We start from the raw sequence: 27922 nt of genomic DNA on the forward strand, positions 1-27922 counted from the left end.
AGCACTTATTGGAACTACTTACCTGCCATTTTGCAACCAAAATCACCCTGATCCTTGCACTGCTGACAGCTTCCCTTATTGCTCACAGTCTACCCAAATACAGTTACTCTGTACCCTGCAAAGTACTGCATCCCCTGTGCTTTCATCTAGAGAACTATGACAAGACCTTCATATGTGTTATTTAGATTGTAACCGGAGCAAAACCTCAAAGAATTGTCAGGGAAAACCTCCCTTACACCCAGTCTAACATAAAAGCACAGGAAATGTCCTGCTGGGTCAGACTATCTAGCCAGCCTCTGTCTCCAGCCACATCAGAGACTCTGCTCCTAGCACAGGAGAGCACATCAGCCTGGCCACTACCTGCAGCTCAATCCTCTCTTGCCCTCCTAGCAGCTGCTATCATTGGATTAGGGATCTCAGAGGTTCATCCCTGCCTCTGTCTTCAGTATCTGCCTTGGCCCTGTTGGCCAGGAATTTCTCCAAGCTTCTTTTCCACCTGATGATACCATCTGCCTCCTCTCCACAACCTCCTGTGGCAACAGTTTCACAAGTTCACTACCCACCATGTAAAAAAATCCTTTTTTTCCCTGTTTTCATCTCTTGCTATTTTCAGTGAGTGTCCCTATATCTACTGGTGCCGCAATTGTTGAATAACAAATTTTTTTACAAACATCTGGTGTATCATGTTCAGTTTTTACCTCTCCCACGTGAAAGGTCCCAGCCTTTTTAGTCTGTCCTTGCAATGCAACAGCTGTCACCCCCTCAGTCATTTCAGTTGCCCTCTTCTGTAGCTTCTGTAGTTCTGCTGTGCCCTCTACAGAGGCCTGAATGGCACACTGTACTTCAGATATGGGTTCTTTAAGGTTTTACATAGCAGCAAAATGATACCCTCTGTCTCGATCTCAAAACCCCTCCTGATGATGCCTGACATTTTGTTTGCTTTTCTGGCTGACATTGCGTATTAAGCCCATTGCTTCAGAGAATTGAAATCAATGATAACTCTCAAGATCTCTTTTCTGAGTTGCAATTACAAGATCTGCAGTATGTATATTTTAAGTCAGTTTTCTGCAGATGCATTACTGTACATTTATCTATAATGAAGTTCATCTGACACATTTTTGTCCCCTCACTCAATTTTGTAAGGTCCTTTCAGAGTTCTTCATCATCAGTCTGGCATTTGAAAACCTGAAAGAGCACAGTATTGTCCATGAACTTGGAGATTTCACTGCATATTCCCTTCTCTAGGTCACTAATGAAGGTGTTAAATAAGAATGGTACTAGCACTGATCTCTGGGAGTCTCCACTACTGACTCTTTTCCTTCCTGAAGTGACCTTAAAACCCAACCGTCTGCTTCCTAACCTTTAATCAGATTTGAGTCCTCAAAAGGACCTTTCCTCCTGTTTCTTCAATAACCCCCGTTCTCTTTTCCTCCAGGGCTCTAGCTTGTACCAACAAAAAGTAATGTAGAAATAGTCTCAACCAAGCAATTATACCTATGGTTTCCTTCCTCAAATCCTTTGTGTACTGGAAGATGCTTTTCTGGGTTTTCCTTAGCTTTAAAGGTCTCTTGCTACAACCCTAAACATTTTCCTGCCCCCTCCTTTCATCTCTATCTGTTACTTTTTCTCTTCTAAACAGTTACACTGCTACTTGTACCAACTCCCATCTTTCCAACTCAAATAGTCTTTTTCCTTATTGCACCATATCAATTGCTTTACTGACTTCCAGTGGATTAGAGGGAGCGCATTTCCTTTGTTTAAGAGGTATATTATTTTCTCAAAGAAAACATTTGGTTAGCTTGCTCCAATCTTCTTCTATATGTTTTCCTTTAAAAAAAAATGTTCATATCAACATTTTAGAGTATTTAGCAGAAGGGAAAGTTGGGTAATAATTTCATAAGCAACACAAATGTCTAAGAAATTATCTGCCAATTTGTGACTTGGTTACACTTTCTTTACATAAATGATTTACAGATGAAGTACTAAACAGACCCCATTAAAGGTTTTTTTCATCTAGCTAGCAACTTGCTGCTAGCTAATCTGGTACAGCAGGAACCATGTCAGAGGGGAATGATCAAAGAATTGAACTAAAAAATAAAGTAAAAAGGATTGGGTGACAACAGTTTGATGTCTCATTGAGGAGAAAGTAAGGCTTGGAAACAACTTTTAACATTTGGTTGTACATTCAAAATTCAGTTCCTGTGTTACATACAGCAATTAAGAAAGGAAGGGATATTTGCTAATACTATTTAAACTATTGGTGTTTTTCTGGTACTTATTAACACCTACTTGTCTACAATGACAAGAGAATGTTTTGGATAAATGAAGTCTTTGTTAAATATTCAATACTTCACTTCTGGCTACATACCTCATGATAAACAGAGGCCAGCCAGTTAAGGCAGGTAAGGCTCTCCCCAGACTCAGTCTACCCAGCTGTGAACGGGTATCTCATAATTTGGGCTAGGAATTAGAAGTTGCTGTCTGATGATGTTGGTAAGTCTGTTGTCATGTGCTGCTAGCTACAGAAGTTTACATAACTTGATCGATTTACCCCAGTAATCGGTCACAACTACTTTCAAGATTCGTATCTACCTTGCAAAGATTCACAATTTTTTTGATTTCACAATTTGCAAGAATCTTTGCAAAGATTCACAATCTTTGCAGGTGTATTTCAAGATTCACAATCCACTTTGCCTTACTATAGATATTTTCTGTAAAACTGAGGAAGGCCAAACACTTCTAACATGAAAAAGACCTTTTTCTCCTGTAAATGATCAAAGGGTGGGGCCGAAGGCCTATTTTAAGTTAGAAATAAGAACTAGAGAAAGAAAAGAGAAAGAAAAGAGCAAAAAAGAAAAAGCATGAGAGATTTTGGGATCTCCTTTACAGACCTAAATCTATGCCATCAGGACGTAAATGGGCATAAAAGAGATGACACTGGCACAAAGTTATCAGACAACTAACTCTCACTAACAAGGTATTCTGTATAGTCTATCAACTCCTTCCTAATGCCTTCTCTGTTTTCCCAGTAATTTCATTCTGTAGAATGCTATACAGAGGCAGGATTACATCTCTGTTTATGCGTTCTTGTAACAAAATAAAATATTGATAGCAAGGCAGTTTTTATTTCATTGCAATTCTAATATGTTTAGGCTAATGCAAAGTGGTAACAATAAGCATTAACCACTTCCCTTGTGTTTCATTTAGGTGGATTTTGTCTTCCAATTACCATGTCAACATGACAAGAATCAGAATAGGGCTAACTAATAATGATGAACTAAAGCAAGTTAGTTACAGATACACAACTGATGTTGAGACTAGTCACTTTTATTTTTCATTTTTCCTCTCTGCTTTTCCCTAGTTGCAAGGAGAGAAAATACAATTCCTGAGAGACATTTTGTTGTCAGCTGCAACACTGAGAAAAAGAATATTAAGATGTTGGATCTTCGTTTATGCTTTTGGAAAGCATCAACTGGGGGTTTGTTACATAGACCGAACTGAAATAAAAAAAAGTTAGAGGCCAACCTGCAACCAGAACTCCAGGGAATTTTTTGACTTAAGACATTCATTTCAGGTTAAATGAAATGTTTTGTTTTGTCTATGACAATTCAGGGGACATTTTTAGTACATGGTGATAACATGGAAATAAGGAGATCCTGCTTGTGCCCTGAAGTCCAGTGTTCAGACAAATTATTTTGGGTTACTTTTCCTGGAAGAAATAGGCCTGGGCACTACCTATCTTGTCACTGTCTAACACTAAGCAAAGAAGATTCTGATCTTCAACTTCTTAGTCTCTGGCAACAGGAACTTTTAAGAATCATGTTAACCTTTTCTTAAAGATAAAATGGAAAAACAGTCAAAGAACTGAAATTGTAAAGTATTAACTCACGCTTTCATATTAACTACCCCTTATTCCTCTGCCCTTTACTTGTAGAGACATTTTTAAAGGGAAACAGTCCTGGTAATCTTGCAGGTGATGGTAAGAACTGTCCTTTTAGCAACAGTTGATATGGGTGGGAATTGCTGTTAAAGTTCAGTGTTGCTTCCTTGAAAATAAAACAAGACAAACATACACCTAAAGGTGAGGCAAAAGAACAGCAAACAACAGAGGCAGGAAATGCAGTTTTTGTTGACAGCCTCCCTGGTGACAGAGGCAGACACTGCACAAGGTTTTATCCGCTACTATGGGACTTGAGTGACCTGTACCAACATCAACCTGCTTAAGACATTGCTTTTAGTTGCCTTCTAAATTATGACTTCATGGCAGTGTCACAAAAGAGGGCTTTTTAGCCATAAATGTCAAAACAGAAGGCAAAGAAGAGAAGGGGAGGAGGGGAGGAGGGAAAGGTCAAACCAGACAGAGATAATAAGAGAACTAAATACCACAGCCAAGGTGCTTCCTCTGGTTAAGACATTTTGTATAACCACGATAACTGCTCTTTGGAGTAAGGCATCGTAGTAATAAGTATTCTTCGTAGCAAGGTGCAGCTAGGATGACTGAGCCCCCTTAGTTCAGTCTGGCTGTTGTAGTAGACCTGGCACTAGTTGGGATGTTGCAGGGAGCTTTTCATCTGCTCGCCTGCATCCAGTCATGTGAACAAAAGCACATGGCAGGCAGAGAAGTACCAAGAGAAGACATGGTTCTGTTTACCAGAAATTCATGTAATACAGCTTGTAGGTCTGCCAGTAGGACTTTTGGGTTGGAAAAAAATCATCCTGTGGTTATATGAGACAATAAATGTAACTTAAGGATTCCTAAGTAACCAGATCAAAAATGCTGTGTCTACAGAACTTACATAAGAGCTTAAACTCACTCTGGCAGTTCATATTTGCTCAAAAACATTTGTATTGCCAGGTTTTATTCTGGATCAGATATCGCCTGTCTTTCTACAATCAGCATAAAATCAGTGTAAAAGCAAGAAAGCTGGCACAAACTACATACCATGTTCTGATTAAATAGACAGAAATGTAATTGTGTGCTTGTGCCTGATCCGGATCTAATTTGTCTTGCTGGATGATTCTCCAGAACATAGATCTGGTATTAATGATTATGCAACCATAGCCACAGTCTCTTTTTGTTGTTTTGGCTTTTGCAAGCAATTTTGTGTAAAAACTGGATTGGACTTTTGTTACCTCTGACAATTTCAAGTCTAGGCCTCTGCTGAGTGATGACACAGATCCAAATTCTCTCTGTCTGATTTAGCATGAGGATTTCTATCAAAATCTCCAAGCAGGCTGTACAACACTGTTCTTCCACTTCTCTCAGATTGCATCATCTTTGCAAAGCCCCATTTTGTGGTACGTTGCAAAAGGCCACTCACATTTCCATGTCATGACCTACTTCATTACTCTTGCTTCTCTTAAAGATTGTGTTTTCTTTTAGTCCTGGGCAAAGTTTCTCTACTTGGCAACTGAGTTGGAGACACGTTCATCTTGTTTCTGTTGTCTGCAGGCATTCTGTAGGCATTGCAAAACCATCCATGGCATCCTTAGGCCTAAGATTCAGGATTCTATAGGAACATCTGCCAAGTAACCTATCCAGCAAGGGTAAAATGCCCCTGATCTTTCATCATTTTATGGGCTACAAAGACTACTAAAGCTCTGTCTCCAAGAATGAAGGCATTTTACTAAAGGCAGTGCATTGAGAATGGAGCTACAACTCCCTCCAGCAGTGCCCTTTTGGCCACATGATAAGAGTAGGTCATGTCAATGCTGCATCTCTCTCAGGTTGTATGGCAGGATAAATAGACTGATGAGAACTCAGGTGTTCCAGCAGAGCAGTGCTGGTAAGTGATACAGCAGTATATGCTGGAGGCCAACTGGCTGGACAGCAGCTTCGCAGAAAAGGACCTGGGGGTCCCGGTGGACACCAAGCTGAACATGAGCCAGCAATGTGTCCTTTTGGGAAAGAGCTTTAATGATATACTTGGCTGCATTAGGAGAAATGTTGCCAGCAGGTCGAGGGAGGTGATCCTTCCCCCCTATTCTGCACTGGCGAGGCCACACCTGAGTGCTGTGTCTAGTTCTGGGCTCCTCAGTAAAGAAAGACATGGAGCTACTGGAGAGAGTCAAGTGAAGGAACACAAAGATGATGAAGGCACTGGAGCATCTCTCATGTGAGGAAAGGCTAAGAGAACTGGGACTGTTTAGTCTATGGAAGAGAAGGCTCAGGGGGGATTTCATCAATGTCTACAAATATCTAAAGGGAGAATGTAAAGAAGAAGGAGCCAGAGGTGCCCAGTGACAGGACCAGAGGCAGTGGGCACAAACTGAAACACAGCAGGTTCCCACTGAACATCAGGGAACACTTTTTTATTGTGAGGGTGACTGAGCACTGGAACAGGTTGCCCAGGTAGGTTGTGGAGTCTCCATCCTTGGAGATATTTGAAAGCCATCTGGATATAGTCTTGGGCAGCCTCCTCTAGTTGACCCTGCTTTAGCAGAGGGGTTGGACAAGATGATGTCCAGAGGTCTCTTCCAACCTCAAACATTTTTTGATTCTGCACATCTGCAAGCCATGCTTGCCCACCTTTAAAACCATCCATCCTTTGGTTTGCAGTGGTCTCTTGGAACAGCCTTTGGCACAAGTGATGTTGCAGGAGTTTTGTACTGCAGTAACCTTTCCTCCCAGCAGACTTCCTAGTGCCAGGCATTGGTGCCAGGATTTATGCCAAAGGAAGCTGGCAGAGCCCCAAGCAGAACCTCACCCAATGTTTTAAGGAGTCTCAGAGCCAGTTGAGGGAGTTTGTTTTTCACACGCCATCACCTGTTACGGCAGCACAGCATTTCCGACCCTACCCAGGCCCAAAAGTTAACTTCTTGGAGGTAAGTTATATAGTGCTAAGGTCCTCCCCATCTGAAAAGGGCTTATATTGGCATAGTTGAAACTGAAATATACTCATTCTCTCCTTCTTTGAATCACTGCCGTTGTTATACATCCCAGCCCATCATTTCTAAATCTAACACCACACCTGTCCATCTCACTCCATGGATGCTCCTGTTCCCATTCTGGGAAATATAGATTTGGTATCAGGAGGATGTTGTTCCTTCTGAGGACTGAAAAAAGCAAATCCCAAGTGACACTGAAAATCCTTGTGATTTTGCAGCAATTATGATATTGAGATGTTATCTGGTTATTTATTTTTCTGTTCCAGTTCCTTAAGAGCTGTTATTTTGAGAAAATTTGAACTTTCATTAAAAATAAAAAGGGAGAGGGTTGTCTTTTTGGCAGAGAAAAGCTTGAAACACATTCTGAGTATATTCCACAGGCTCAAAACCTAGAAGGTTACTACAAAGATCTCACCATTGTTAATTTAATCTAACCTAACAGGTTTTGGGGGGGAAAGGCCAGTACTTTTCTAGCCAGGAAAGATAGGAATACCGCCTCTTCAGGCTTCTCACCACATGATTGCTGCTCTCAATTGAGCCCTAGACAATCTGTGGCTTCCTTCTCCAAGCAGAAACACTGAGCTTGGAGACAGTCATATGCAAGTTTATTTCCGGCAAATCAAGCTCTGCCTACAGAGATCACATTCTACTCTAGGAAGCAGAAGAGGATCCAGTAGGAATAAGGAAATCTTCAGCTACCTTACCTCCATGCTACTTTGATGTGGTAGATTTAGATTGTATTTATTACATGACAAAGAATTTTGACATATCTCTGAGCATGAAATACGATCTCTTGGTGAACCACCAGTGAAAAGGAGTTTGGGCTCAAGTCTTCTTTGGTCAGATTTTACCTGAATCAAAGAATCTGGAGTTTCCCCAAGCTGAAGCCCATAATCAGGGTAAAACCTTCCTAACCTCTCAGGTAGAAAAGGACAGCAGGCTAGCAATGGTGCTTACTATGGAATGAATTGCTTTCCTATTCTGTGGAGACAGACTTGATAAGAAGCCTTTTAGAGGCTGAAAGATGAACAGCTGCCTAGGGAAATATAGTGGCCAAAGTTTTGGAGTAGTTTGGCAGAAGAAGCCAGTATAGAACAACATGAACTGGAGTCTTTGTTCCTGCAAAGCTGCAGTCAGAACTAAGGGCCTGAAGAAACATTTAACAGTCCAAAGAGCAAAGGTGAATACTTCCTGGTGCTGCCAATCTCAAAAAAAAAGGTAACAATCAGGCTTTGAAAAATCTGGAATTTAATATATATATGTATGTTTTATTAGAAATCTAGGATACCTACATCACTGAATCCAGGTCTTCACAGTGACAGGTAATCACATAATAGATACTTAGTTCAGAAGAATCCATGAACACATGCATCTTTTCACTAACTGAGCTCAGCATGCCCCCCATCCTCCTGTCTGAAACTTAACAAAAATAACAAAAGTCGCATACAGCAATGTTAAAAAGGAAAAGAGTAGGAGATTCAATCTCATAGGACCTTACAATAGCAGGGAATTTCCTCAGTGAAAATGTGTAGTATCCTAGTATCCTCTGCTCTCCACAGAGAAGGAAGGCAAAGTACCCTGCACAGTCCCAGCTAGTCTGACAAGGGGGGAAATTACTTGATAACCCCAAATATGAGACTGATTTAGCAGTTTTGCTAGTTTACTAATTGAGCCAAATGAATGAAATACTAAAGACACAAGAGGTGCTCTCACTCATGAACAGTTTACAATCTAAAGTAAAGTACACTGGACAGACGAGCTAATCAGATTGACATTGCCCAAACTTTCCATTTAACAGGAACAAATACTAATCCCTACTAAACTAGGCAGAATTGAAAAGAAACAGCTTTCTACCTACTGCCTAAACAGCCCAGGAACTCATTGCAAGAGGATGCTGCGGATGCCAGAAATATGGATGCATTCAAATAGTGATCAGACAAATTAACAAAAGAAAAATGTATTAAGGATATCAAACTTAAACAATTGGATATAATTTAAGGTTCAAGAAGTTCCTAAGCCACAGTACCATAGGAATGGAGAAGGTATTGAGAAGAAATATTATAGTATACTGCCCTGGTTTTGTGTTCTTTTCTTAGTCATCTATTACTCTCTATTATGAGGGATGTCAGATGAGCAAATGGATCTGTGGTCTCACTCAGTAAATTTTTTCTTATATTCTTATATTGTGTTATTAAACTGGGGGACAGCAGTGAAAGGCTCTACAGCTCATTAGTAGTGTCTTGTGATATAAGCACTAACTCTAAGCTGAAAAGACCTTACTTTCTGGAAAGAAAAGGCATTTAAATATTAATTATTAAACATTTTTGACCTTTACAGAACTCAAAGAGTGTCCATTCTCTGCTTGCACTGACAAAACTTTATCTTCTATACTGCTCTGCTTGTTGAGCCTACTAAGCCTGCAGCACTCAGACTGTGTACTTTTGAAATTATAAACATTAAACACAATGCAAATAATTTTGAAAAACACAGTGCAAAACAAATATTACTGCAAGGGCTAAATTATTTTTTGAGTACAACATCCAACAATAGAAAGCCATTCCAAAAATTATTCCAGTGATCCTTTCAATGACTCTACTGTAGCATGCTGTTGGTGTTTTTCATACTTCATCCCTTGTGGCCGTAACAAAAGCAAGGAATTTAGCTCAAAAACTTCATAATCACAACTACAACCTCTTCCATTCCAAAAAAAGAGGTAGCATAGAGAGAAAGGAGTTATCACATCTCTGAGGACTAGCCCATATAGAGGAGGTCTGTCCCTGCATGTACAAGTCCTCTTCGCTGGTGGATTACACAGTAGTGCAGCAGTGCTAGCAGATTGCAGCTACTCAATTTCTCTTGGTTTTAGGAATAAATTGTGGTATAGTGTTTACAGATGTTAGAAGGAAATAAAAAAGTGTTTGTGTTTGGATCACAAAAGAAGACAGAACTCCAGGCCCCTAAATAGAAAAAGCATTACCATTCCCCACCTGGTTAAAGCAGGATGTGTAAGCCCCTACACCTATGACCAAGAACGGCTGAGCTCTCCCCACCTTCCCAGCAGCAGAATCAGAAACCTCAGTGCAGGTTTAGATGTTGTCGAGTGACAGGAGCATAAAATGGCAAAGCAGACAACCACAGATCAGCTTCTTGGAAAGCTGGGCTCTGCCCTTGGCTTGGCCAACCTTTCTCAGATTCTTGGTTGAAACTACTAAGCAGTGCCACAGGCATCCAGGTATGAAGCCTGGAAGCATACAAGCATGGTAAGATTCAGACATTTTAACGCAACTTCATGGGTGATCTAGGACTAGGCACCCTAATTTAACATATGTTCCACTTTATAAGGCACCACAAGGTAAAGATGCAGGGTAGAGTTGATTTCTCTCATGTCACGTGAAGGCTGCTGGTTTTCACATCATACAAGACTGCCCGCAAAAGGGAAACAACAAAGTTTGTGAGAGAACATTCTTAAAGATACGACCTAGTGGATACATCAGCTTTGTAGCACAAGAGTATCCCAGGGCACATAAGAGGAAACTGAGGTGCAGTCACACACATCCACAGTTTGTCTTGACTGTATTACACCTCTCTCCATACAAATAGCAACTACTTAGCCTACAGGAATAAATGGAAATGATCTGGGTGCCTAACTGGATAGTAGGAGTGCAGTGTGGAGTGAAACATCTAAGCAAAAGAAACAATACACAGCCATTTAAACAACAATCCCTTAAAAGGAGTCTTGCATTGCTTTGATAGTACTGTCTTTCCCCTCTCAAAAACCATGTTTAATTATTTTCTCAATAGTTGGATTTTTTTAGGAAAATATTTGAAATAATTAATTTTAAAATGCTGCAGTGAACATTTCAATTACTATTACCCACTTCCTCCTCTTTCATGCTCTGCGACTGATGACAATCAGAGAGCCCAGATGCCAGTCTGTATATTATAGTCTCAGCAAGAGTATTTGGCTCCTTGGCGAGATCCACAGGCAGTTATTCTGGCAGCTCTCAAGTTGTCCCTGCCTAGCAAACAATTAAGGCTGTTGACTGACTGCTCAGACTACCCTGTTCTGGACATCTGGGCTTTTTCCCCTCCCCTTACTTGTAGCAGAACAGCTGTTCTGTACATGTACTCCATTTGTGCAAGTGTGCACCCATTCATTTATTAACAAGGAATCAAGAAAAGCATATTTATATAGGTCCCTTTTAAGTTACAAAACACATGGTTATCCCCTATGCTAGAATGATTTTGCACAAATTAGAAAGAAAGTTTCCAAACAAGTAGACACAGAAATACGCGTGAAAGGCCGTATCTGGAAAAAGGTCTCTACACACACGTAGGTCTGTGGCAGGCGATGCATATTGCCTACTGCTTTCCCCTGGAATCTGAAGAACACTTGTTTTAACACGTGCCTAAGAAAGTTGCCAGAGACTCTGTAAACCCCGACTCTGACCTTAGCCACCTCTTTGACTTCCTGCACAGAATTTCCTCTGCATCAAATGGGCCAGAAACACTCCATATGTGGCTGATCTCTCAACAGTATCGGCCTTAAATTATTTATTATTTCTTGAGTGCCATCAAGGTATCTGAGGCTGTGCAATACAGAGGGAAAGATGTGGTCCCTGTCTCATGAGACTTAATCTAAATGAGACAGAATGCTTAGTGCAGACATTCAAAGTAATACTACACAGCATGAACAGATGAAGGGCCAGGCTCACAATTTCATCACTCAACTCTGTTATTATCTAACATTATTGCAGAATATGTGTGCTTTCAAGGAAGGCCAGGTGTGCATGTAGATTTTCTTAGATTATCTATGTCAAGAGGGAAAGTGATAAAAATCAGACTTGTTTGACATAATCATTCTGTCCAAAACCTTACCATAGATGAAACAAAGTCACAAGCAAAAAAGTCTCCTTGTGATTTAGCTTATTTTGTTTGATGAACAGGTATAGTCCATTGTAGTTGAAGAACTGTTTTGTTGGCATAACTGTCTCTATTAGAAGGTTTTGCTGCCACAGCAACATTGTAAAATGCTCGTAATGTACAAAGGCCTAAAACTGCTCCGAATGCCAGGTCCAATCCTGGAGGTGGTGGCTAAATGTTTTGAAGAAAGCTTGGACTGAATATACATGGAAGTTACTGTAAGGTTACATATAATTAGATATCTACCACTCAACTACTTCTATACTTGATCATACTCAGTAATGCACACGCTTAATAGGGTAAGAATTTGGAGGAAAGTTATGGGGGTGCAGCTGACACACTGTAGGTTTCCAACCTAACCTACCTCATGGCAATTTGTGTATGTACCCACACACTTTGAGAAGTAACTTTACCCCAGCAAACGGGCAAGAAGATGATGTGGAATGAAGTGAGCAGAATTCCAGACACAGCTGGAATCACTCACAGTTATGACTGCAAGGAAGCTGGAACTGAATGCAATAGATATGGGAAAGTCGTTAAAAGGATTCAAAAGCAAAAATAACATGGTCTAAAGAGTCACAGGGAAAATGGATTGGATTGGTAGGGCAGAATGAATTGAGCAATCTGAATATTGAGATGGGTGAAATATTCAAGCCAAAAACTATTTCTGTCATATGTCCTGTCCTAGACTAGCTTACTGAGAGGATGTCCCCTCTGCAATAGGGCGAATGCTCAAGATACCTAGTTTGGATGTAAACCTGAGGATAGCCTACCCGGGCATTTTGCTTTTTATGCTTCACGGTATTTCAAATCCTGGTCTAAATTCCCATAAATGAAGAACAAACATGACTACTGACTGCCTACACATGCCCATCTGTTCAGATGGCACAGCTCCCACTAACAATTTAGTTGGGCAGTTTCACTAAAGTCTAGGTGCCAAACCAGCATACGTTTCACAAAGATAGTCTGTATGACACTACAAGCACCATTTTCTTTGCAAGATTCCCTTGTCTGGGACAGGTTTGAAGATTAGCCATCTAATGCTTCCCTGTTAGCCTGGTTTCATAGGAAACAAGATTATGCAATCACAGTGTGACTCTTCATCTGTCAGACTGCCCTCTTCTTTCCTACAGAAGTTGGGCAAATCTCAACCAGATTTGACAGAAGGGCAATGGTTTAAAAGTTATTATTTTCCTATACATTTCATTAAAATGAATGGCTGGTTAGAGGAGACCTTGTCAGTGAATTTACTGAGGGAAGTTCAACTGTGTAAACTAAATCCTTACTAGGCAACAGAAAATCTACACAGGTGAATGCTGTCTTACCCATGGGAAAAGCTACTGTCAGAACTTCACTGATACTAGACAGAACAACTTGGTTTTGATCACACTTCTCATCAAAGCATGTGTCCAAACCAAATACCTGTAGGCAAATGCTGAAGAATCCCAAAGAGTTTACAAACATTTCTGGCCATAGCTCAAACACTCCATGTGTGTAGCAGAATAAATTGGTGGCACACTCTCAGCTTGCACAGGGCAAGCACAGTGCCATCCACCTACACATAGCAAGAGTGCATCAGAATATCTGTTGGGTTTTCCAGATGTCACAAGTTCTTCAGTAATTTCCTAATGAATGTTACAGAACTTGGAAAACTCATGTAAGCTCTCTCACACTTTCCTGAATGTTCATTGTTGTCCATCAAGCACTTGGCCGCAGGAAAAACCAATTCAATAAGCAAGTCATCCGTGGACTTGTATAGTACAAAAAAAAAAGCCTATGTGACAGCTTCCCCTAGCTGGTACAGTCCAGCCCAAGTACCTCAAGCCATTTCACTGATAAGGCTACTTACAAAGTTACACCATTAAAAACTCTCAGTCAAAGACACATTGTACTCTAAAGACCAATGGCAGCAAACTGAGCTGTTTTTCTGCCTCAACAAATGGCAGTGCGGAATGCAATGAGGAATTATAGGCTTGTTTCCAAAGAGTGATAACAAAAAGTGACCAATGCATACTGGTCATGAGAGAGGGCAATTGTTTATCTTTTTAGCTTCAAAATAAAACAAAATCCACAAAACTATCAGCATACACACGTGAGCTCTGCAAAAGTAGCTAGCTGTAGTGAGGGATGGGGAGAACTACCATATTTGTGCTCGTAGTTGATGCAGTTACACAAAAATCAGTCCCAGCTGTCCTGGCTAAGAACAAGGAGGCTAAGGACATGAAGAGAACTGGATTAACAGTAATGAGGGAGATGGCCAGCACCCGCAGCACGTAATTAATGTCATCCTGGCAGGAAGAAGGAACATCATCCTGTTTCCTTTCAAATGCACTGTGGCCCCAGATGATCCACATCTACCAAGAAGTCTGTGGCGAAGAGCAGAATTTAATCTGGATGTGTGAACCATATCACCGTATCGGTATCAGTAGTATCAGTGTTCCCACCATGAGACCTGCCCAAAACTGGAACCCTCCCAAACTAGGATACTGCTATCAGAAAAGGCAGACCATCCTCACAATTAACAGAAATAATTTTTACTGAAACCCTTATTTGAAATTGCTATTTTGTACAACAGCATTTTAATTTCATTGTTTCATTTATTTTTTTTAAGTAATAACAAGTATTTTCTTTGGCAAACCTAACTTTAAGATCAGCATTACTGTCACTGATATTCATCCTGGGAAGTGCATTCCCATTAGAAATGGTGGATTTTGCAGGTATATTAATTGGCCCTTTTGACCTTGTCGGATCAAATACAGTGCAGTTTCTATTTACAGGTGGGTGATATCCTAACAGAATAGCTTCACTGGAGTTCTGTGTGCGGAACAGTGTCACTGACTATAAGAAAGAGGCAAATATAAAATGGACCAAAAAATTATCGTTTTGGTTTTTCTAACTGTAGTTTAGGACTAAACAGAAAAAACATTCCTTGTGTTTTCTGAGAGTCTTTTTCTGTTAGATAAAATCGGTGAAGATTTTTGAAGTATCCAATTTTACTGGCAGTTACTCCTCAAACTAAATCAATAACTCTAACAATTTTTAATAGCAAAGCTCTTTCCATCTGAGTGGCTGCAGTGCATGTGCATAAGCTGCAGTGATATTTATTGTATATCAAGAAGGAAAAGCTAGACTTTAAATTGTGTAACTTTCCATAACACTGTTTTCCTGAGGGCTGTTCAACCCAACAAGCAGCCAAGGAAAAGGGAGGGTGAATGCAGCAGATCTGTTCCTTTCCAGCTTGAGATGCAGATGAGGCCCCACCCAGCAAACCAAACCTTTGGCATTCATCCACATGATCCTCCAGGCTAAGGAAAGAGGAGCCACAGAACAATACAGCAAGACAAGCCCTCCTCACCCTTCTCATTCTGGTGCTTTCTTTCTCAAAGAAATAAACTGCCCTAAATGGTAAACAAGGCTGTCAGATTCATGGTCCTCCATAATTGTAAAGTAGCCATGTAAATCTTGCTTCTAATATGCTAGTATTTGCCCAGTTTCAATATGGTAGAAGCTACAAATTTTTCTTCCCCATTCCTCACTGTGTCCATTGTGCTGGACACAAACAGGGTAGACTCTTCACCATGGGCAGAAACATGTTCTCTTTCCAAATCTAATTATCAGTGAAGCAACAGGAAGACTCACTCATCTGAAATTTAAGAAGTAATTAGAATTCCCTCAAACTACAAGATTTTTACTGCAAGATCAATGTGCAAATAATTTGGTAGAACATCACCATCTGGTGGATACACCCACTGACAATTTGGTTTTAATTTTTTCTTTATTTCCCAGATAGTTCTTCAGCTCCCTGAAGAATATTAGATCATAAGGTCACAGAAAAAATACACTGAATCCATTCAATAGTAATCTATAGCTTCTCCTTGGGACAAGATACAAACCTGCAAAAAGAGGGGGGGAAATTCCTATTTTCATATACCATCATAGGTGGCAGATCTCTTAAATAAATAGAGCCCAGCCTCACCTGGCTGACTCTAATCAACAACTCTTCCAGGCTGCCGTGGAAAGATCCCATTCTTTGTGGAAAATAACAGACACCTCCTCCAAACAAACTCAGAGAGCAAATAGAATAGTACTCTGCTACCGGTTGGTTGGTTCATGTCAGCAAAGTGCAAGATGCCACACTCTTCACAAGCTCTAACTGGATAGTGGAGGAAAAGGGGAGGAAGGGAAACAGAAAACATCCATACTGTCCTACGAAGGCATTCAGATGTCACTCAAAAATCAGGTTGTCTAAAAACACCATCTGCCCTTAGACTTTGCATCTCACATCCTTTGAAACAAGATGTTGAATATGGTATTTTCTGTCTGCTTTCTTTAATTTTTTTTAAACCAAAAGCCCTATCAAAGAAACCATATACATGGCAGGCTTGATAATTTTCTCATAACATTATAAAAAAACAGCTTTTTTGAGTCCGTTTCCTGTTTTTAGGAACCCTCATCCCACAGTTTTGTATAAGCCCTGCAGCAACAGGCCTTATGTGATCATCCTCTGTGTTTATGTCTTTGTCTGAATGTCCACCTGCTTCTTTCAACAAAAATCTGAGAATAGGTAGTGGTCTCTAGATCCTTTACATTGCTGCAAGTTCCATGTAACGAAGCTGATACGTAAAGAACAGGATGGAACTTATACCGCTGTTTCCCTTCCTCCCCTTTTCCTCCACTGTCCAGTTAGAGCTTGTGAAGAGTGTGGCATCTTGCACTTTGCTGACATGCTGGGGAGTAGGGACTATGCAAAGCGGATGATTTCCATCAATAGTGAGACTAATTGCTCAGTTCTGAGAGTAAAAGGAAAAAGAAATCTCGATGTAACAAGGCTGATATGTAAAGAACAGGATGGAACTTATACCGCTGGAGACTTCTGCAGCAGAGACCATATAGTACGTGGAGCTGAGATGCCCAGAGACAAAAGTGCCCCAGTCACTGAAGAAAAACTTAGACAAGATCTTGTGAGACAATTCAGGCTTCGGTGCTCCCAAACTACATACTAAAACCCATAGCCTACCAATACAGTCTACACCACCTCCTTTATATTGTTTGTAGCTTACTCCCTTATTCCACAAATCCGTTAGCCCAGCACACTTGAACACTACATTATACTGATAGCAGTAGATGTTTGGTAATGAAAAAGCACAAAAATCAAACCGATTTCAATAGAAATGTGTGTTGTGAGATTTATATTATAATGTTACACCAATATTAAAGCATAGGTAAAAGTTGAGAAAGAAAAAGAAAGTCTTTTTGGTGAGATTTTACATAATAAAATAAAACCACACACATTGCAGCTCCTTCCTACTGTGCTTGTCAGGAGTTTGTACCATGAAGTTCCCATGAAAGCCTGTGACAAGCAGGGACACGGTGAAGTAAGGCACTACAGCCACTCAAATTTATTCTATCCAATACAACTTGAAACAATGACAAACAATGTATTTAAAAATAATCATTTTAGGCACTACCAGAAAAAAAAAAAAAAAAATTTTAACACATATTGTAAAAAACATAAAACAGTACTAAGAAATGGATACAAACTATCTCTAGCATGGAAATTCAAGAGTTAACAGCAAAACACTGTCTCTTATTTGTGGATGTCCTAGAGGTCCCAGGGCAGTATATGACCTGAGAGAGAACCCTGTGTTTCACAAGCTTGTGAAGTCTCAAGGAGAATCAAAACACCTGAGCAGTGGTTGAATTACCTAAAGCTTTTGTAATATATGTAAAACAAAAGATCTTTTAAAGACAGCCAAAATACATACTCAGAAGATGACAGGAAAACAGGCTTAACAGCAGATCAGAGATAAACACATCCTTAAGACATCATCAATAAGAAGTACAATTTGGATTCATTGTTGTGGCAAAAGCCACTTTGAAAAAAAAAAATGTTTAAAAGCAATTAAGCAATTTTACAAGAAATAGTCTGGGATTTTGTGCAAAGGGAGAGAGACTCCAAGCTTGCCTCATCTCCTAGAAGCATCCCATATTCTTAGATGTGACGTTGCCATGACAACCACAACTTGGTGACCTCGTTATTTCAACCTAATCCTGCTTTGAAATTATAGTTGCTCCACCCTTTTGCCTGGCTAGCCTGATAACATAATCATTGTAAATGAGGATGGAAAAACACAGCAGGATACCATTCCCCTAGTGACATGGGACTAGTCTCACCTTATCAGGGAAATAGACCAACAATTAAACTGCACAAATCTAAAAGCCCGAAAGTAGATTTTTTTGTGTTTGCTATTCTGTTTTGCAAAAAATCTAATAGCTTCTCAGTGCAGAGATTTGGTTTGGAATGGGGGCTTTTGGGGAAATTCCTTTTAATTTAATTTAATGTCTTTATCAGGAAATTAAACAGTAATAAGGGGTAGTTCTCCTTAATTATGCATTTATTTTGACTAACAGCTGGAGGAAGATTTAGGATATACACAAAGAGTCAGAACAGAACTTGTTTAGCAAATCAGATTGGGGTTTTTAGGTTCAGGCTTGCCTTGTTTTATTTAAACTGGTTAAAGCAGTGAACATTACAAAATCCCAGCTGTAGCCATTGTGGAAATACTTACTATATTTGCTCACGTTACAGCAACATTACCGTAATTCTGCTCTTATTAAGTACATGGACAACAGTACTGTTGCTGTCACAGATTTAAAGGAAACATTTTCTTGGCTCCTTGGGGAGGAAATTCAGAGTTTTCTATGTACATAGGACATATGAAAGCTAGAGGAGGAAAAAGTGGAGCAAATACCTTTAAAAGAACATAAATTTGGAGCTATTGACATGTGATCCAACTGAAGCTCCATAGACTGTAGTTCACAAAATCATTTTGTGACTGTTCTTACATACTTCTGTCTCCCTCCCTTTTCTGGCAGAGCAGCCTGATTTCTCCCTTTCTCAGTATTGTTTTCTCCCTTTCTCAGCGTATTTTAGTACATGGGGGCAGATTTTACCTTGAAGGTTGTGACATTGCCTGAGACTTCTTGTGGGAACAACATGCACACTGAGGAAACCAAATTTGTAAATAATGGTCATTATTAGGAGAAGACGACAAAAAGGAAGAAAGGGGAGCTACTTTGACAGAGGAGTATGGAGAATTATTAGCTTGCTCACCACAGGCACAGGACTTCTGTTATTATGGTTATTTTCAGAAGACTTAACACAAAGATCTCCTCAATTCTAAGCTTATGTGCCTCAGCCAGCGAAGGGGCTGAGTCAGCCTCTGGGGATATGAACCCATGATTCTAGAAAGAAACTCTACATTTTAACATTTGGAAAGGTGTAGCGCTAAACTGTTCTTTCCAGCTTCCATGTCACAATAGGGAAGTTGGGTGATGCCCTCTAAAATAAAGCAGCAAGGACTCCATGCACAAGCAAAGGTACCTATCAGGCACCCACAGATTTACTCAGTGACATGCCAGGAAAACCTTTACCCAGAAACTGTTTTATTAACAGTAGAATCACGAGTCTGTTAGCAGTCATCAGCTCTGAGACAGCTGATGAAGTAGCAGGGCAAATAAAGTGATCCTCTTCTGGTAAAGCTTTACACAAAAAATTATTTTGAATACTGCTTCAGTAGTGCTTGGGGATAATTTTCCTGAATAGCCAAAAAACCCCCAAAGCACTATAGCCATATATTGCAGGTACAACATGATGAGCTGAAAACTGAGCTCTTTCCTCTGTGCCATGAAAATATCTTTGTATTCTAAAGCATCTGCAACAGGCCGGGCTAAACCACCGCTTGCCTCTGTTGAAAAACTTGCCACTCCCAGGTAGAGAAAATGAAACCACTGATAGCTTACACAGCCACCTTCACCTATGATCAGCACAAAGTGTCTCGGGCACATAGGATTTAGCTTTTCTCTACAAAAAAAAAGGGAGACTGACAAAACACATAGTTAGTTTCCTCCATGAAGGGATCACTTAACATCCCCCCCCCCGGCCTTCACCTTCAAGTGGGGCATTTTGCTGACAATTGCCGATCATTAAATGATTAGAAGAGAAGAAATGTGAATGTAATCATTAGACATTTATTTCTTGAGGTGTTCAGCAGGGGTTAGAAATCAGTCTCCATTAAAATATTTTTCTTAAGCTCTGTTGAATCCCAAGAGCAGAGAATAGACATGAGTAGGAGATGTTTATACAGCACTGCAGCAAAGGAAGCAGGTTTTCCTTCACTAAAAGGCCAAAGTTCATTTTCTTAGAATAGCAGCATACATTCCAAAATGGTGCCTCACATTTACCAAGAGCTATCAGTGAACAACTGAACAAGATTTATGTCCAGATTCAAATTTACTTCTCCTAAACCAGACCATTCAATACTTAATCAGGTTTTGCGTCTGATTTTTTCAGCCTTGCTTGAGATCACCATATATCGTGTGTAGGCTGATTAACCCTTCTACCTACTGATTCTAACACATGAACAGGAATCCACAAGCCTCAAATGAAATTCCAAGCAGGAAGTCTACTTTGACAATTGATTTTTGCATATATAGTGTCTTCTTAATATGTTACAACCTAGTTTTCCATAATCCTTTCAAAAAAAGTAAAATATTGTCCTTTTCACGGTTATGGTCCTGGATTTGAACAGCAGCTAAAATCATTCTGTGTTCAAAACAGCTAACACACTGGAGAAAAAAAAAATTACTAACTCTTCCTTGTGTAGTTAAAAGTGGATTGCATAGCAGACTTTTTGCTGAAGTTGGGGAACACAATGACTCCTTACTGACCATGCTATGGAGATATGAGCAGGTATGAGTTTTTATAGACAACACAAAAGTTCTTATATACAAATGATTTTCTGCTTTGTACAAATTTAAAACAAAAACGGAAACAAAGCTTTGCTTTTCTCCTAGATCAGTAGTGACACCTAGTGACCAAGTACTAAAGGAACAGCGCTCGAAGAGCACCGATTTTCACAAAACTGCTGGATTACATTACAAAAAATAATGTTGGCTGTGGACAAAACCACCACCACAAAAACTCTAGAATGTGGCAGGAGGACATAAAACAAATAAATACTGACATTAGCTATAGTGTGATTTAAATTTACATAGAAATGCTGCATCCACTTTAAAGAACAATATACTGCAACTCAAAAAAGAAAGGAAGGGATGCTCTTCACAAACAGAGAAGAAACCATTTGGACAAGTAGAATGTAATTACCCAGTGAAACCTGGAAAGGCTCTGAGGAAGAGCATTCCTATACACGAACGATATTCATAGGACAGGGAACACTCCCTGATTGTAAGAACCCCGGTTTTCCATCTCATCCAAGGAGGATTACTACCAGAACAGAGTGCAACTGCTCTACTGTTATGCTTATTCTGGTCCAAGTTCTTACTGATATAGATAAGACTGACATAGCTATATTATAATAAGTTATTCCACTTAACCTACACCAGAGCAGATCTTTCTCTATCTGGACATACTACTCTAGAATAAAAATTATTTTGTTACTAATAATTACCTGGATCAATGACTTCTGGACGCAGGGAAATGCTGAAAAGACTACAGTCTTCTCATAGGCCTTGTCCAGTATTGGTCATATATTCTATATTATATGACTAGGGAAGAGCTATGCAGGTGCATAGGTTCCCCAAATAGGCAGCTAGCTCCAATCTGTAAGTCACCTTCACTTTGTAACATACTGTCCACATAGTAATCTTTCCCAAGTGGCAGTAACACAAAAGCTTGGCAAGCTGCAGTAATGCTGATCAATGTTATGGAAACAGTCTTTGCTTCAGGGGGAAAGGATGCCACTTTCTTCCTGAGAATCACTTCTTCTTTCCAGCTTTTCACTGGGTTTTAAGATTCGTAAAATGGTCTGCACTGCACTTGAAATATAAAAGGTAAAGTTAGGAGAGTTCGCAGAGGAAGAGATTAGTCAAAATAGAAAAAAGTTAAAAGAAGAAAAATCGGGCAAACTTCATAGTAGAAGAGATTAGCAGAAGATGTACACTCTAAATCAAAAGACAAATGTACACTTCAAAGCAGAGCCACCAATTCCTTCTGCAATATATCTCAGATTATACTTATGGTGGAAGAAAATTATCTTTTTAGTAACATAGGAACAAGTGGACAGTGAAGTCTGCATCAGTCTCCCTTATCTTACCTTGTATTCATTTCTCACCTGAGAAAGTGACTCCAAGTCTCAACACAGCAGAGAATCAGGCTTGTAATGTCCAAACTGGAGAAACCATGCTGATTTGTGCAAGGATGCTTGCACAAAACAGTTAAAATCGCAGATGGCTAAAGTAGTGAAAAAGGACTTGAGTGAAAGGAGAGACATCCATAACCAGCAGCAGAGATCATTAACCATAGAGGCAGAAAAGCTATACATGTTCCTGGGAGTTTTCAAGACGAGCTCTGGAAAAGTGTTCAGAAATACAAAAGAAAACTACTTGCTCTTTGAATTTCTGAGACAAGGAATACCAGGGACTGATGACAGAGACGGTTTAAGAATTTTGTCTTACCAAAAGATTATAGCTGCAGCTTTGTTTGATAAAAAAATATCCAGCACAGTGACTGTCAGTGTTAGAAATGTGTGGCTTGTTACACCCAAAAATAAATCCAGCTGTGTTACTTCTGCTTGCTACAAGCAATTTGCCCCATAACTATCCCATTAGACTTCACTTGTGCTCCTATTTGTACCACAACCTAGTATGAGGTCCCCTCAAAGACAGAGGAAAAAATTTCAGCAGAGACCAATTGATTATCCCAATCAAATAGCCCTGGAAAATTCCTCAAAACAAGCCGCACTGCACCAAGATCAGAGAAAGGAAAAGGTCCCATGTTTCACCCGTTAAGTCTTTTCCTCACTGCCAGAAAGATAACTGATGAGACTAGCCAGTTATCTTGACCTGGTTTGTACAGGATGTAGATAAGTTTGAAGAAGAACAAAAGTTTTTGTTGATTCAATCTACTGGCAAGACAGTGGTTACTTTTAAATGGAGAAACAGCATAGATTCCTGAACTCAAGAAAACCACTATGTGTGTGACTGGTCTTTGATAAGCAGTTTTCACCCTGGGCCTGAGTCTGTGTAGTAGTGCTAAGGGATCCATGGGAAGTGAAATATAGCCATTATTTGACCTTTGTGAAATTTCTAAGTCAGAGTCACTGCTGGAAAACCTTTAGTGGTCCACAAAAAGGAAAAACAATGAAAATCATTGCCTTAAATTGGCAGGTCTTCAGTTTGTTCCCATCTCCAATGTGGGATGGCTGTGACCTTGCAGAAAGTTCAGTAGGACATGTTACAATATACAGCTGATTATTTTAATGTCAAACATCTCTTATTTACACCTTAAATTGAAGTGAACTTAATTTTAACTTGTATTAAGATTTGCAGCCTTCTTCATGTGGTATCTTTCTTTATAAATAGTGAAAGAAAGGTCAATATCTATTCACAGCATAATTTATGTATTTGCTAATTACTGTAGATTACATCTGAAGTGAGGTGATCACACACTTGTTAGCTCTAATTACAACAGAAAAATCATTAATCATAGCTTTATAATACGGCATAGGTATTGTAGGTATTAAATAGATGTTTAGCTTATTGCTGTACAACTCCTATGGTATCAGTGCAAATACTCTAAATATCCAGAGGTTATAAAAAAATCTGGAATGCCTCTGCTATTTTGCAGAGTTGTGATCTGAAATGCTGAATTGCCAAAGAAACCAGGTGCACATGAACTAGGGTGGGGAGTGAGACAGACTCTCTTGATGTTTCATAAAATGAAATGTACATAGTTTAATAAGAAAGCCCTCAGCTCCAGGTAAAAATTCAACTTTTTCCCAAAATGAAATGGAACGTTAAGATACAAGAACATAACCTTGTAAATAGGTCTATTATTTCTTTCCATCAACCCTTAGACACTTTCCTAGGTGGTTTTGCCTAATGATCTTACCACTAAGTTCAACAAAATTGAGTGTAATGTACTGAAAATACACTCAACTGATATTGAACTTGTTGATGAGGAGTGTAGGCCTGTTAAAATTGACAAAACTGACAAGTCCTCTATTGCCTCTTATTTTATTGCTCTTTTGGTTCAACATGTGGCTTTGCAAGCATAAAGCCTTTATTGCTTGCTGGTTGAAAAGAAAGGTCATGGTCAGGAATACATTTCATTAGTCATGATTCAGGCTCTTTTATCAGTTTTCCTCTTTGGTATAAATTCAAATTTGTTAATGGTACCTAGGTACAAAGATAAAAATAAAAATATTTCATGGAGTTCTAGAGAATATCACTGGCCAGCTAAAGTCAGAAGTCTATTTTTATATCAGGGAGTTTTTCTTAAAAACATTTTCTTGGAGATGCAGGAGCAGCAGAGACATCAGTAAAAAAACTTATGCTTTGGTTTTTGTGGTGTAATCATTGCTAGACCTACTGCTAAATGCAGGGATTGCTACCCATTTTTTTGCTGATAAGCCACTAGAAGATATGGTTCACATGACACCTGTGATGGTGTGCTTCCCCTGTCCCTGAACTTTATCTCCTGCAACCCTGCTCAGGTGATAACCACCAGTGGTGATTGTAATGGATGCATCTGGTCATGATGGCTGCATTGGCTCAAAGTGGATTCAGGAGACAGATAACAACACAATAGCCTAGGGCTATTGTGCAATGCGCCCACCTAAGAAACTAAAAGCTGTGGTCGGCATGCAAATATGACTATGGGTCAATCGTCTTAACCCCCATAAATAGTGAGCAGCCCAAGAGCCCTTTGAGCTCTCCTGCATGGCAGCGGGCTGCATGCCAGGATCTCCCCTTGAGCAGAGACGCCTCTCAAGGTTACTCCTCAAGGTTGAGAGATTCCTTGCCGCAACAGATCCTGGGTAAGTGACTAATAGCACGCTAAACTTTGAAATCTTAGCTAAGTGATATAAAGGATTGATTGCGCACATACAATCCTTTAGACATAAACCGCTGACCAAGTCTGGGACTAGGACTGGATCCCAGCCGCACCTAGACTCCTCTCTGAGAAGGAGTTTAGAAAGCACAGGGATCTTTTCCCAACCTCATGACTCAACGGGAGGGTCTCCCTGACAGTTTTGTCTTACCCTGTCCTCTATGCAGTAAATAATCAAGTGTACCTTGCCATCGAATCTTGTTAAAACACTGTTGCATTAAACTTTGTTAACTCCCTATTCTGTATCAATAAACTATATTTTTACTTCTCTCTTGTGAGTGAAGTGCACGCTCACTTCATCCATGACAACACCAAACCAGCTGCATTGGCAGCTGCAGTGATGTGGCAGAGGGTAGGCATACAGAACTGTGAACAAAAAGCCAAGAAAAAGGATGATACCTTGACTAAATCCCAAATTTAAAAACCATATTTCTAAGCAGAAAAATTCTACTAAGCAAGTCTGTCCTAACTTTAATTCCCATGACCACCTCAACATTTTATGGAACTAGACTGAGAACCACATCAATCCAAAAAAGATATTTGGTGATCTGTTTCAACAAATAGGCCTATAAGCAGTCATATAAGCACAACTGAGGGAATTAAATTTGGGCAGAAATGATTGAATAGATCAAGGGAAGGAAATGCTTAAACCAATTTAACAACTAACAGAACTGCCAAAATTATTTTGCCTTCCCTGATGCTGTGTTTCCAGGGCCGTATCAAGTTATATCCAACACAGTCTGTGCTGAAGCCAACTCTCAGAAACAATTCAAAAGCACTTCATATGTTAAAAAAATGTTAAATATTAATAATCCAATAAGATGTTTGAATGCAATATACTGCAAACAAAAATACCATATAACTAATACATAAATACCTATGCATTAATTTAGGCTCTAAGTGTAAAATATCCAAGGCTCTACCATTTATTATATATTACACAAGTCAAGAGTATTTTACCAATTGCAAAACCAGGAACCTCAAAATTAGAAAAGCCCCTTTGTACATTTCAATTATAATGAAGACATTAAATCCCTATTCATGTACCCTTTTTTACACCTGATCCTCACCAGCCCATTTCCAGTCCGACCAGGATCAGCACTATACACCTTCTCTCCCAACCCTAATCGTTACACTTGCCCTAATAACAGTCAAAGATTGATTCTTCACTCAAACTCATGAGCAATAGTGCACATGAAGAGCTTCAAGGGAGAAGTCCTTTAGTAGCCCAAACCTTTCTTTAGCAGCCCCTTTCTAGCCACAGTCCAACCAGATCTCTAGGCTTGATGAGTTGATTCTGCCCAGCTTCAAACAGGGACTTTCAAGATGGATATTTGTGCCTCTTATCTGGCAAAATCTAAATGTTCAATATTTCCTTACAGAAAAGCAGGGTACCAAGATCTCTCAGATAATTAGTGCTTAAGCAGGGTACCAAGATGTCTCAGATAATTAGGGCTTTGCTCACAGACCTTCCCACTTTGTCTTAGCATTGACACAGTCTTTAATTTTGTATGGGAAAAGAGGAATTGTCAGAAATTTTCAGACCTTCAGAATACCTCACCATCTGCCTCAGGGACTCCTGGCTGGATCCTGTGAACTGCAGTGACACTACCACTTTTGGTTAAACTATGCCTGCAAAACCACTAGAAACATTTTAGAACGAAATGCTACCAGCTTACTGGTAGATGTGCTTTCCACAGATTTAAAATAAAGCACCTGTACCTAGTTATACAGGCACAATCAAACTTTGAATGAGGGCTAAGTTTCTGCTTCCCAGCTAATTTAATTCATAAGTAATATTTTTGCCCGCAGGAAACATTATGAAGAAACCACAAAGTTGCCTCCAATTTCAAATTAGGAGATACTTCTGCATTTAGTTTAAATAGATTCACATGACTGAGGTGTAGTCAGACATATGGCTGTCTACAGATATCTGAAGATGAGTGAACTTTTCTCCCCCAATGCTTGCTTTGCAAGGTCAAGACCTCTCCTTTCAGCTGTAGTTCAGACCGCGGTAATCCATTCCTTCCTCACTTTTAAAACAGATTACAACACGCTACTCTTGTCCACTTGAAACTGCAGCTTCTGCAGCTGCTCTCCTCATATTACTCTCACATGCAACAAAAGGTACTTGTGCTTCTCACATCTGCCATGGCCTTGGATTTGTTTGGATTAAGAAAAATTCTGATCCTGTGGTTAACAGCTAGTTATATCACTGTGATCCATTCAAGTAGCTGAGGAAACAGGGAGTCCTCTGAGGAAAGAGGGAGTCCTCCAACCCTCAGATTTAAATACTTTTAGACTGAGGATAAATTTGACTCCTGATCCTTCTCTCTGTTCTATTCTTCTGAGAGGCAGAAAACCTGATGAACTTTTAAACGTAGGCTTTTGCATATCTGTTTTTAGTACTGTTTTGCTCCCAGGTGATTTCCAGATTATTTTACATAAATTCTAGCTCCTGTAATTCTTATAATTTATATCCACCCTAAATGCAATCAAATACATTGAGAAAAGTATGTGATTAAAAAAAAATATAGAAGACTGAAATAGAAAGTATTATTAAAAAGCAAAGCCAGCTGAAAAACTGAAATTAACACCATATTTTTCAAAATAACACAATATTTTCCATTTAAATCATTGTTTTGGGTTGTTTTCTATTTTTCATTTCCCATTTCAAGTAAAAGTATGATGAATATTGATTTGCCCCAGAGAAGTACACCCACAAGAACATTACATTTCATTTTATCCCTCTTGCTTTGCTAAAACTTTCTGTATTCTTTACTCTTTTCTTATTTTTGACAGCTGGGGAAGGGGGACACACAACCTCAAATGAAACAGCAAGTCCTCCTTGTGCTATTTATACACTATGGAACATAAATGCCTCCTAACATTGCAGCTGTGTGGCAGACAAGCAATGCAATTGTTTAATGCAATTTAGTCAAGAACAGCTAAAGAAGGAAAAATCTGACTTAGGAAAAATTTGAGACAGATTCCAGCTTTGCTCATTAAGGTTTAAAGAAAAGTATTTTATGTGCCTGAATGACTGCCTTGGCATGGTGTACTGCTTTCCAAGTCCTGAATTTCATGCCTCTTATTCTTTCTAAACCTGACTTCAATTTTGTACAGCATCCATTTAGAATGACTTGTATGTTTTAAATTTCTCCTTTGAATACAGAATTAAAACAAACAGGTTTGGCT

General features: G+C 39.5%; 1 protein-coding gene across 1 annotated transcript in view; it reads right to left on the reverse strand.

The window, feature by feature from the left end:
- Positions 1-21952, reverse strand: part of LDB2 (LIM domain binding 2) — a 368330-nt gene extending 346378 nt beyond the window's left edge. The window contains exon 1 of the mRNA XM_075499808.1: positions 21927-21952. Coding sequence (XP_075355923.1) covers positions 21927-21937 — 11 coding nt within the window. The 5' untranslated portion in view covers positions 21938-21952. The remainder of the gene's footprint in view (positions 1-21926) is intronic.
- Between the last annotated feature and the right edge of the window lie 5970 nt (positions 21953-27922).

The sequence above is a fragment of the Mycteria americana genome, chromosome 4 (genome assembly GCF_035582795.1).
Source record: "Mycteria americana isolate JAX WOST 10 ecotype Jacksonville Zoo and Gardens chromosome 4, USCA_MyAme_1.0, whole genome shotgun sequence".
Taxonomy (NCBI): domain Eukaryota; kingdom Metazoa; phylum Chordata; class Aves; order Ciconiiformes; family Ciconiidae; genus Mycteria; species Mycteria americana.